General features: G+C 38.6%; 2 protein-coding genes across 2 annotated transcripts in view; one reads left to right on the forward strand and one right to left on the reverse strand.

Moving 5' to 3' along the window:
* Positions 1 to 4185, reverse strand: LOC136261545 (N-lysine methyltransferase KMT5A-like). Its single transcript, XM_066055560.1, has 6 exons — positions 4144 to 4185; positions 3969 to 4064; positions 3777 to 3921; positions 3236 to 3298; positions 2991 to 3181; positions 1 to 380 (listed from the first exon to the last, which is right to left on the reverse strand). Exons 3-6 carry the CDS (start codon positions 3918 to 3920, stop codon positions 167 to 169), a joined length of 612 nt encoding a protein of 203 aa, XP_065911632.1. The 5' UTR covers position 3921; positions 3969 to 4064; positions 4144 to 4185; the 3' UTR covers positions 1 to 166.
* Positions 4183 to 12327, forward strand: part of LOC136261541 (C2 domain-containing protein 5-like) — a 24356-nt gene continuing 16211 nt past the window's right edge. Inside the window, exons 1-12 of the mRNA XM_066055556.1 lie at positions 4183 to 4443; positions 4635 to 4762; positions 5585 to 5805; positions 5926 to 6011; positions 6062 to 6192; positions 6500 to 6625; positions 6677 to 6774; positions 8833 to 8939; positions 9444 to 9552; positions 11057 to 11171; positions 11230 to 11312; positions 12068 to 12125. Coding sequence (XP_065911628.1) covers positions 4354 to 4443; positions 4635 to 4762; positions 5585 to 5805; positions 5926 to 6011; positions 6062 to 6192; positions 6500 to 6625; positions 6677 to 6774; positions 8833 to 8939; positions 9444 to 9552; positions 11057 to 11171; positions 11230 to 11312; positions 12068 to 12125 — 1352 coding nt within the window. The 5' untranslated portion in view covers positions 4183 to 4353. The remainder of the gene's footprint in view (positions 4444 to 4634; positions 4763 to 5584; positions 5806 to 5925; positions 6012 to 6061; positions 6193 to 6499; positions 6626 to 6676; positions 6775 to 8832; positions 8940 to 9443; positions 9553 to 11056; positions 11172 to 11229; positions 11313 to 12067; positions 12126 to 12327) is intronic.

Consider the following 12327-nt stretch of genomic DNA (forward strand, 5'->3'; position numbering starts at 1 on the left):
TCTCTATAACACATGTCAAATGATTTATATAATTGAGACGTATGTACAAAGCTATGTAACTATAAACTATATAAACAAAATAATGTAGAGTTACATACCTGTGCAGTAACATATACATATTCCATAGATACTGTATATATACACATCTATTTACATAATATATGAGCTAAGACTTGAGCCATGGATGCACTCTTAATGATGCTGTACTCCGGTCGCCATAGTCATATAGTAGTTCTTCTTCAGGCTTGATATCTCTTGTTGCATAAAATATTAAGTGTGGAGTTTCATCAACTTCAATTCCTTGTGATTTTAGATTAGCAAAAGTTCTTGAATGGTTTATGAGTCGTCCCAACGTACCATCTTCTTCTGTAGCATCAACACTAAAAGCAATGATCCAACACTTAAATGTAGGCAAGCTATAGTACCACAGTACAAAATAGAGACCCATTAATGGCCATAGCCACCATGTGGTGTGACATGGCATTATAAATTAGGAATGGAATGAAATTTTACCTTTGTCACAAAGCTATAGTATGTTCACGCTGAGCTGAATCCTCAAAAACATATAACTCATGGATGCAATTACACATGATCTTGAAATTTGTCTCATTTGTAGTACTGCTTGACCCGCTAAAAATGTTTCGAAATCTTTTTGTTCAAATGTTTGACATAATATTTACGGCCAATCAAAATTTCCACAATACATTTCCTATTGGGAAACCATATAAGCACAGTGTCCATTACAGCCCTTTCCTGAACTTGTAATGGAGCCAAACTGTACATGTCTGTTGTTGACACTTTTGCTGTTACCAATAATCATCTGGTTAGCTGAAATGTTGACTCTGTTGAGAAAAAATCCACTTTTAATTTTTAGCTGTTCTTCAAGATTCAGCTCAACGTGAACATACTATAATGACTGTTGCTGTGGAAAGCATGTTTGCATGATGGTATTAAAACATCATACAACCATCACAATGGTTAGTGATGTCAAAGTTCATCTGCTCCGTATATGATATATAACGTCATGTCAATAAATGACCAGTAATAGGTTTGTGTAAATGTAGGTACACCTGTCTACATTAAACAAAATATGGTTGCATAGTATAACCTCTATGTTGAGACCAAGAATCTTTAGCATGTTTTTGCTACACAAAAATATATGGAGCCATGCAGACCGATATATTTGCTCTTACTATGAAGTCGTTTTTAATTTTGTAAAGATTTTAGTTTGTACACATATCGAAACTGTACAGTAGTACTGTTTAGTAAGCCACCTCCCAAAAAATGGCACCTGCAATATTTTTGTCATTAAAAAACCATTATATAAATGTCATAAGCAACGAAAGTATATTTATGTAAGTGCAGCAAGGATCAAACAAAAAAACACACACACACTTACAGAAGAGCACGCCATCCTACAAACTCACTTGTGGCATGTGCCTTTCCTGAATGTCTGCCTTCTGACTCTTATCTTCAATTGCATGGTTGTTTTTTCATGCAAGAAACCCCGGAGGCATTAATTTTCCATCTTGACATATATATTTAATGGCATACAACTGATTAAAGCACTTACATGCTACTTGATACTTATAGTTGTACTACTGAAAATAGAACATGGTGACCACACCCTTAAACAACCAAAGCATGGTGATCACCACGACTTTAAATGATCAAAACACCATGACCACACCTCTTAGTGATCTAACTGCAGTTTTGCTACCAAGGCATGGCAGCCACACCCCTTAATCTGTTGCACAGCTTATGGTAGCCAATTCACTCAAGATAAGCAGTAAGATCGAGAAACTCACAGTTATTCTAATAGAACGGCCACAGACATAGCTATATTTATGCTACAACAAGGAAAAAAGTTAACAATCTGTAATCAACTAACACACCAGAGATTTGCTTTGGAGGAGTTTCTAGTTTATTTTTGACTAGCCAAAGATATAGCAGACACTATCGGCCAAAATGCTAAGACAAAAATGCAGAAGAAAAAGATTGGACAAAACCCAATTCTCGTCACAGACCATCACTAGTCAACCTTCACCACTCAGGTGTCCCTTCTTTTCTATCTTATAAATGGGATACTATACATAAGCTTGAACCTGTGAAATATGCTGAGGGAAACATAAAGGAGAGCCCAGGAGAGTACACCAAGGTATGAAGTTGACTCATGGATGCTGATCAAGTATATAAACGCCGGTCTTGTCTAGTCGCCGGTCTTGTCTAGTCGCCGGTCTTGTCTAGTCGCCGGTCTTGTCTATAGTATGTTCACGTTGAGTTGAATCCTGAAAAACACCTAAAAATTAAAAGTGGATTTTTTCTCAACAGAGTTAACATTTCAGCCAACCAGATGATTATTGGTAACAGCAAAGGTGTCAACAACAGACACATACAGTTTGGCTCCATTACAAGTTCAGGAAAAGGCTGTAATGGAGTTATATGGCTTCCCCATAGGAAATGTATTGTGAAAATTTTGATTGGTAGTAAATATTATGTCAAACATTTGAACAACAAGATTTTGAAATATTTTTAGCGGGTCAAGCAGTACTACAAGATCGTGTGTAATTGCATCCATGAGTTGTTACATGTTTTTGAGGATTCAGCTCAACGTGAACATACTATAGTAGCTGGGGGTAAGAAATAAACGCCTGGGCCGTAATTTGAGACAATACGGTACTTTTAAATTCATACAAGTATGCTTGATACTCCAGTCATTCCAGTTGGTGTTAATAGCCTGACTGACAGAGTCAACACTTAGTCACTACGTCAACTGAAACAATATTTTATTTATTTAGGCTTTACAGCACAAGTGCTGAAGGTCTGTAGGATACCTGATCCTACAGCCTGTTTTAAGTAAAGTGTGTTTGAAAAAGTGGAGAAGGGAGAAAAAATCTATGACTGGATCTGGGCAGCCTCGAACCTGCAGCCATCAATATTGTGCTTCATTATGTATACTCTATTAGAAATTCAATGTATTAATTTCCTACCAATATTTTTCTCCGCGAAATGCAAAGTAGTACATATAACATCCAACTGTTGCATCACTTTCATATTCTCTCTCCTTCAGTAAAGCTTTCTCTCTTGTTAACAGTTTTCCACAATATTCACACACATAAGATCCTCTTGGTATAAAATATGAGGAAACAACTCCACGACCTTTTTCTTCAAATTCCACAACCTAGAATACAAGTTTCATTTTTTTCAAAATGGTACAAGCACTTTGTTTACTAACCTTCAAGCCAGGTAAGTTCTCCTGCAGTCTTACTTTTTCTTTCCATTGGTCTAATTTCTCCTTCTGCATGGAAAAACAAGCAGTGAACTGTGAAGACAGGGTACATCCTTATAGGGATCTAGCCCCTGTAAGGATAGTGCACTTGTCAATTTCATGCCCCCACCCCTGGGCGTCCCCACACCCAGGTGGGGATTTGACACTGCTTCTTGTCCCAACCCCTGGGGAAATTGACAGTTGTCCAGTTCGCTGACTGATTTTCGGTAGTTGCATTTGTAAACAATAAAATTGCACTTGCTATAATTTTACTAGCTACAGGGCAGGTTTATTACTAGTCGCATGTATGAAATATACGCTTAGACATCCTTGAGGTGTTGTCAAATCTCCTACTATGGGGGTGGGGGCATAGTGGGGATTTGACAGCCAATTTTGCCCCAGTGGTGGGGAATTTGACACCACGATTTGTCAAATCCCCTGTATCCCCCCCCCCCCCCCCCCGTGGGGTGGGGCATGAAATTGACAAGTGCATAAGTCCCACACTGACCTCTAACATAGATCGACATTTTCGGCCACTTCTCCGCGACGCCTGAGGCAATGTTGACTGGGATTTGTATCCTTCACGCTTCAAATTCATCACTGAACGAGATGACGCTGATACCGATCTCTTTGCACCTCTTGTGTTCATCATTCTGTGGTGGTTTAAATGATATTTTAACGATCATTAACATCAGCACACCTTATTATCGCGCGAGTCCCTCAGTTATGATATAGAACACATTGAAAATTCAAATCACAGGTCTCGTGATCTATCACGTGAGTTGTTTTTTTTCGTCTTTCGTAGTTTTCAAACATTTTAGAGATATAGATTAAACAATATACCAAATTTTAGGTTTGGTTTGTTCATTTCGTACCATTTAATTTTGAGCAAACTTGCTGAGCCATAATACGAGAAAATCCGGTATTTTTTAAGATTAGTGCACGAAATTAGAGGAGTCGAGAGAAGGGAGAAAGGTAATACGCAAAGCTCAAGCTTGAAGAGTTTTCAGTATTTTTAAAATCCACTGGTACTTTTGCTTGAGTGATATTACCACGTGACTGGCTATATATACGTTATTGTTGGGATGCCTGCAACAGTTAAGGTGCAAGTGTCCCGCGCAAGGGATCTGCCCATAATGGACAAGAGTAGTGAACTAACTGATGCCTTTGCTGAGGTATGTTTGTTCGTCTGTATCTGATTCACCCCACTTCTGTAACAATTAGTGTTAGCCTCTAAAATTGTAAACACCTGTACCTTACTGTTCAGCAAAATGTGTACTAAAGTTACGTACATGCACTTAGACAATATATTCCCTCAGTATAGCTAGTACTAACAAAAAGCTGTTGATATGAATATTAAATGTAGGTAAAATTTGCTGGATCGATATGTCGTACCGAGGTGTGCTGCAAGTCATTGAATCCAACATGGTCAAACCAGTGGTTTAAATTTGAAGTGGACGATGAAATGCTTCAAGATGAACCACTACAGATCAGGTATTCAGTGTTGGGGCAATTACTTTTTAAAAGTAACATATTACTTGCAACTGAACTATTTAGTTCCGGTTACATATTACCCATATAATAAAGTAACTATAATATTATATTACTTTGTGTCTACAGCCTTAAGCTGTCACGTGTGAAACTACCAATGACATGATTGCGTAGTTCAAATCTTGGTTATAAGTAAGAAGCTGGTGAATAAGTTTCATTCAGTAGGCTTCGTTACTTCATTGTGGCTAGGCGTTACTAATGAGATTGGTAACTTTGTTACTTGTAGTAATAATATTACATGATATTATACTTGTTACAGTAACTTCATTACTTACGTAACAAGTAACACATTACCCCCAACACTGCAGGTAATATATACTATCAATACAACCACTCTATTCTGTATACCGGGGATCTTGTCATTTCAGTGCCTTTATGTGTGTATACACTGGAATATGTGTGTTTGACTGGATTATCAAAGAGCTCCAGTGTCCTTTTGACAGTCGGCTTACACATGCATATATATACCAGCATGGAAAACAGTAGAACCTGCTTAATTTGGACTCTTTACTTGGAACTAATGTTGTCCTGATAGTGTGGAGCTTGTGGGCTCTTGGTGATACTTTATGAATTAACTCTAGCTACTACAAGTGTCAGGCTTTATTCAGGTATACTCATTTTTTGAGTGTCCACATTAAAGACAAGTCCCACTGTAATCACAGATTTTAGTATATTTGGATATACAGTGTAAACAGATTAATTTTCTTGTGTGATTATTTGCATACACAATTCCTGTTCATACATGTACATTTGCTCATTATTTAGAATAATGGATCACGATACATATACAGCACATGATGCTATTGGCAAGGTCTATATTCCCCTTAACTCATTGGCTAGTTCAGACTCTCCTGTCGCATCACTGAGTGGATGGTATCCCATATTCGACACTTTACATGGTATCCGTGGTGAAGTGCATGTGGCTGTGAAGGTGGACGTGTTAAAGGCTGAGTTCTCATCTTCACTAGCAGTACAGTTCTTCTTGTGTAAGTCAACTAGGCATGATACTGATGGTGAAATACATGCCACCCTTACAAGATTAGATACATAGTTTGATTTAGAGTAGAAGCTGAATGCACATTACATGGATGTGTTACCTTGTGTAGCCAGTTGTGTTCCAGCCGGGTACAGTGTGGTACAGGTGTTAGGCTTCCTAGAAGAGCTGGTTGTCAATAACGATCCTGAATACAAGGTACTGTTGTGATATTAGTAAGACATGTGATGTAATTCCTTGTTACACAGTGGATTGACAAGATACGTACTCCACGAGCATCTAATGAAGCAAGACAGAGATTGTTCTTCAAACTACAAGCTGAACTGCAAAGGAAGATGGGTACTAAAGCTTCTGTTGCTGGTGGAAATGCAGTAATTGGGTAGGTGTAGTGAATCAAATGCTGAAACAAAGTATACTTTAGGCATGCAGTTTGTAATTGAAATGAAGTTAATGTAGTCTGCGTATTCAGTGTGTGCTTTTTTGCTGTTACTGTACTTTGAAATTGTACGCTGCTTACTTTCCGGCAGAAAACGTACACATCACATAATTATGTAGATAGGTTATTAAAAAAATATATGTGAGTACTCAATTGAGAGATTGTGTGTTGTGTGTGTGTGAGTGCGTGCGTGCATGCATGCATGTGTGTGTGTGTAGAGGTGAAATGTTTCATGCTGTATCATTTTTAGTTATAGGCAGTCTTACGATTTGGAGGGAGAGACGGGGATAGTGGTACGTGGTATTGGAAGCTGTGTGCGACTAGCTAAGAACAGTATAATTCCCTTCTCCATTCCCAACACACCCCTCACCAACAGGTTAGCAACAAAATGTCCTAGGGTATTCCCCTTAACTCATATATCCTACAGACCTGAGGATCATGTGACCACTAGTAGCGGGGGTAGAAGGTGTCGTAAAACTTCATCATCAGATTCATCTGATAACATTCCTTCACCCACTAAACCAGGTAAATATTGTTTGGTGAAACCTCATTAATAGGGACAGAAAAAAATGGGCTTGACAACAAGGTGGTCTTATCACTGTAATGAGGTTGTGAAGTACACCTTAGCTATATTTGGGACCTACTTGACATGGTTACTATGACTATAGACAGTATAACTTGTGTCTATATGATATACTGACAAGACGGGACAGCTAATTTCACTATGCATACAGCTGTTATGTAGATTAGTACAGTGGAACCTGTCTCAAAGTAAAGTTCTCCATGATATATAGGCAGGTAGCTGTATTGGATTTGATTGCAAGCTATTTCTTCTAGATATGACACTTACTGTACAATACAGGGCCAGAACCCCGGACTACTTTTCAGCTATGGCTTGAATCAAGATACTCTAATAGAGCAGTCATCAGGATATACTCTAACAGAACAGTCATCATAATATTAGTTCATCTAGCATCGAATACTGCATTAAAAACAAGAAAACGCTAATGGACAGCTGGATATACAATTTTGCTAAAACTTCACTGCCAACATGCCTGCCTGACCACCCACCCACCTGCCTGCATGCCCACCCACCCACCTGCCTGCCTGACCACAGTCGCAAGCCTAGAGGCCAAACGAAGCAGCCCACAGCCACCATTTTATGCTACAATAACAAACTCACCAGAGAGGTGTGCCTTTTTGGGGTTCCAACAAGTTTGTGCCCTCTGCGCCTTGTCTTTTCTTTTATCTTCAATCAGGCTCATCGTCTTGTTGTTGCAATGAAACCATATCGAGGCGTCAATTTTCCTTATCGGCACTTTCCTTGAGCAGCATATTTAGATACTGCAAACTTATTTAAGAGCTTACACTTGCTAGATACCTGTAACTTCAGGATAGGTTCAATGCCACACCTATTAATTAGTTAAACGTGATCTTGGTTGATTAATAATGATCGAGTACCAAGACCACATCTCTTAATAATCTATCACAATGACACACCCCGTTATTGTTGGCCTAGCTGTATTCATAATGCTAACACAACGAAAATAGTGACACACCCCCTGGCTGACTTGAGATACTCTAATACAACAGTCTCCCTAATAGAACAGTCACACATGTATGCTGTAACATAAAACCTAACAAACTAGTATATTAAAAAATAATAATTTAAATATGAAGTAGGGATCCAAACGATAAAAAGTAGAGTAACAAGAGATGAACGATGGTATTGCAGCATAGCTCAGTGAGAAAATCCCTACTTTGGCATTGAACAAAATGATTGTTATAATGTGCCAATGTAGGGATTTTCCCACCGAGCTATGCTGTTACCTGTAATACCATCTTTCATCTCTTGTTTGATATACTAGTTCTAAGCAATTACATCTATGTTAAATGTCTTCAAATTACTCAGAAGTTCCAGAGAGTCATCTGCATGGCATTATATTGAGCTATATAATTGATCGTACATGTCATACATTAGCAATTACAATCTCAATGGCTTCCGTATCTCAAAAGAACTAAACTTTCACTTTCAGAATTTTTGTATCATGAAAGTAAAATTAATTACTAGCTAGATATGACATTGAATTAAGTGGTACTATAGCACAAAATTATCACGATTGATCCTTGATGCTAACAAAAAGGAGAAAGATACTTTACATGTAAAATAGCCTCCAGATGCCATTTCAGAGCATCTATTTTCAAAAATTTCCCTGGGGGAGCATACCCATTGCTTGGCATGCTACGTGTCAGTAGTGTGTGTACTTAGTACGTACAGTTGAGTATCACATGAAAGCAGATGATCTCTGATTTAAGGTCATATTAGATCAATAAAAAGTAGTGTGCACTACTATGACCTCCATTGCAGTCCATGACTAGCCGGACCACTCAAAATCTCTGGGCTCCAACCCTACAATAGCAGTACTGTATACGCACTTGTGTCCTCAACACCAAGGCAGATAAAACTGTTTGACATACTGTGAAGCCTCATTAATAGGCTGACTAAGGCTCAATAATGAAGGGTGTTGTTCATAGTGATGTAACAGGTGGCACTGTATTCACGTGATCTCACATGATCCACAGGTAGCTTGCAGCCAGTAATGGAGCGAGTTAACAGTCAAGGCAGTGGAGGGGGCATGGCTCCTCATGGTGACATTTCATTGGCTGTGCAACCATCCAACACCTTTTCAGTGAGTCATGTACTATATTTATCCTGGTTGTGAGAATTGACATCCAGATCTTAAACAAAGGCTAGAGTGTGCTACCTCATTATATGACAGAGATTTATGTACTACATACAGCTACTGGAAATTGTGACTTGTAATAAATACCCTGTGGACAAATATAATGCAGTTCTGAATTTCCTAGGAAGTAAATGTTGTGTTCTATTAGAGTAATTGAATGAAACGCTGTGTGCAGGCTTCAGCAGATTTATCTGAACATTTAGTGTAACTCTAGGAATGAAGGTGTTACTGAGGATCCACAAAGCATCATTATCTGTTGTTTGCAATATAATGGTGCTTTTAATAACTGTATAATTAATCTCTCATCTGGGAGATTGTTATTTTCCAATGCTAAACTGTAGAATTACCAATATAGTAAGATATTAAGTTGTATTTCCAAGCTGAATATAACTGTAATTGTACACCCACCTTCACCTGTACAACCTCAGTAATTACCTGTTGTTTTGTTAGGAGTTTCCATTCAGCACACTGATCAGTTTACCGGAGGGTGTGATCACTCATATAGGAGGAGTGGTGTGTGCCAGAGCTGTTAAACTACTGGACAAAATTGATAATCCAGGTGTGTGTATATTAACAAGCGTGTTTGTGTAGTGTGTGCATGCTACCAACCTCCTCGTGGTTTGCCTGGTAACATGACACTCTGGTGGTGTGGCTAATGATAGTAGCCCTGGCCCTGACCATGTGTTGGAGACCAGACAGGCCCTTGAGTTGGCCTTGCAAGCCAACCATGCACACATTGCATACTTTGCATCTAAGATGGACTAAGGAGAGACTCAGGTCCCTGCTATTGTCAGTGTCCCATCCACTCTCCTTGGGAGTCCATTCATTCATAAATCGCTTGTAATTAGGTTACCCAGTATCCCTTTGCTAGGTGGGTGGGTGTCTCCCATGAGGGGGTAGGGGACTCGGATTGAAGCAGTCAAGAAGTGTGCGTGTGTGCATGTGTGTTGAATGATAAAGTACATATGTGACTGAATTTGGGAAAACCATCGATTTATATGTGACTGAATTTGGGAAAACCATTGATTTATGCACAATAACACAAAATGCATTTAAACGTAAGTTGTAGAAAAAATTACCCAAGTTTTTATCACCTCACTGGTCAATGAATTAACACTCGAACTGAGCATCATTGTGTTCGGCTGTTCATAGGGAGTTGGAAAATCCTTGTTTCATCTTCACGCACAGGAGGGTTTCTGAGTTACAGACGTTTGTTTACGTTGTGGTAACAAAAGAATTTTCTGACAATCTTTCTTCAGTGAATTTTGCCTTCCTTCTTGAGCACAGAAGCATATCTTGGGCAAAAACTTTACCTTGGTGGATTTGCAAATTCATGGTGAACAAAATGAGCTAAGATTCTGCTCCATACACCGTTGTATCAGTGAGTTATGATGTGGGAAATACAGCACTAGACAACCGGGAAAGCAAATAAATCAATATGTACAGAAGCCATTGAGAAAATAATCTACAGGCGTTTACATAAACCATACTGCTTAATGTATGAAACTGAAACTTAGCCAGTCCATTCCTCTGTCCCTATAGACAACAAAAAACCAGTAAAATGAATTTTGAAAAATGTGTGGATATTGACAGTTTTCTAAAATTAGGTCACATATACAGTTGACTCATGTATATTTGACATTACACATATCATCACTATGACTACTAGGTATTAAGTTAGTTACTTTCTTAGTCTATACTTTTGTTGTTTGTAGTGTGACCATATTAGTCATGGGCCACTAAAGGATGTCTTTAAACCCCTTCATGCTTCATTCAGTGGCTAGTATACACAATAGTATGTGTATAGTATATCACAAGTGCTTACTGTGAGTATATAAATGTAGTGGAGCCTCATTAACAGGAGCCTATTAAGATGTGTCTCAATAAAGTTAATGCGGTTGTGAAGTACACCTTAGTGTTTTTGGTAACTATAATGAGGTGGTCTTATCACTTAGGTGGTTGCTACACTGTATATGTGTACTCTCAAAGACACTTTGTCTCAAAGACACTTTGCCCCACTCCTGGTAGTGACACTATAATATCATAACTATTACTACTCACAGATGATCCTGAGACAAGGGACATGTGGTGGAAGGAGGTACGTATTGAGGTCAGGTCACATGCTAAAGCGTTAGGATGTGATACTGTACTCGGCTATCAGGAAACTACTAGTATTTGGTATGCTCTACTGTGCTTGTTGTAATCAATAGTTTGTCACAGTCTCTCCCCCACATAGTGACACACTTTGTTTGCTGTCTGCTATCGGTACGGCAGTGTCAGTTGATTGGTCCAGTGTACTGGTGAAGCCATCTAAATCGTGTATGTTTTGTTATACATATATACTTCATTAAGATTATCGAGTGTGTAGTAACCTCTGCCACTGTGTGACTGTTTTATTAGAGTGTTTGTGTGCAACTTTGTTGTCAGTCAGACTTTAAGCTAGACTGCCTCTTGTACTTATGTAATTTGTGATGGTGGTACAGTAGAACCTGGTCACCTTCCAGCCAGAGCTTTCTGTACAGGCGACTATTGCTGAGAAAAACCTTGGTCAGCAGTATTTTAGTGGCTATGACAGTTAAATATACTATCAAGAAAGCTCCTGCCGTGCTTGTTGTGAATGTTGCTAATGGCCATTGAAATTGATGGAATACCTTCAAGCAATGAATACAGATAGATTATACAGTAATCATCATGGTGCTAGATTGTTGGCTGAACAAACCCAAACCACTAATGTACTGCTTGTTATATACCTGTATAAGATAGATGAAAATATGCATACAGTGATTCATAGGTGAAGGACGGGTGGCTGCTTGATGCAGACCACAATGCATACTTTTGTATGGAAAAAATATTTGGGACCTTGTGACCATGGTCATTATACAAAGGTGACCATTAACTCATGTTTCATTGTACAAGATTAACTACATGTGGGTATTGTGTGTGTGTGTGTGTGCGTGCGTGCGTGCATGCGTGCATGTGTACATACAATGTTTTAACCTATGTCCTAATATTTCATTATAGCAGACTCCAGTATATTCATGTGTTGTATACATTCTCTCTTTCCTCCACAACAGCCATTAGTTCATCACTTGACGGTGACCAGTCTATTATTAAACAAGAATCTTATGAAAGGTACTCATGTAGAATTTACCAGTTTTCTACTATATGTGTTCTTGCTATTGAAGTAGGAATGTAGCTGTGTGGTAATACCATCACTGCCTTTTGGTTATTAGGATTCCTAATTCATTTTAAGAATTAATAATTGTGGCCCGCTGAGCAAAAACTGGCTGTTTTCGTGCATTCCTTGAATTCCATTTTATTGCTTCTCTGTTGT

The sequence above is a fragment of the Dysidea avara genome, chromosome 7 (assembly GCF_963678975.1).
Source record: "Dysidea avara chromosome 7, odDysAvar1.4, whole genome shotgun sequence".
Classification (NCBI taxonomy): Eukaryota; Metazoa; Porifera; class Demospongiae; order Dictyoceratida; family Dysideidae; genus Dysidea; species Dysidea avara.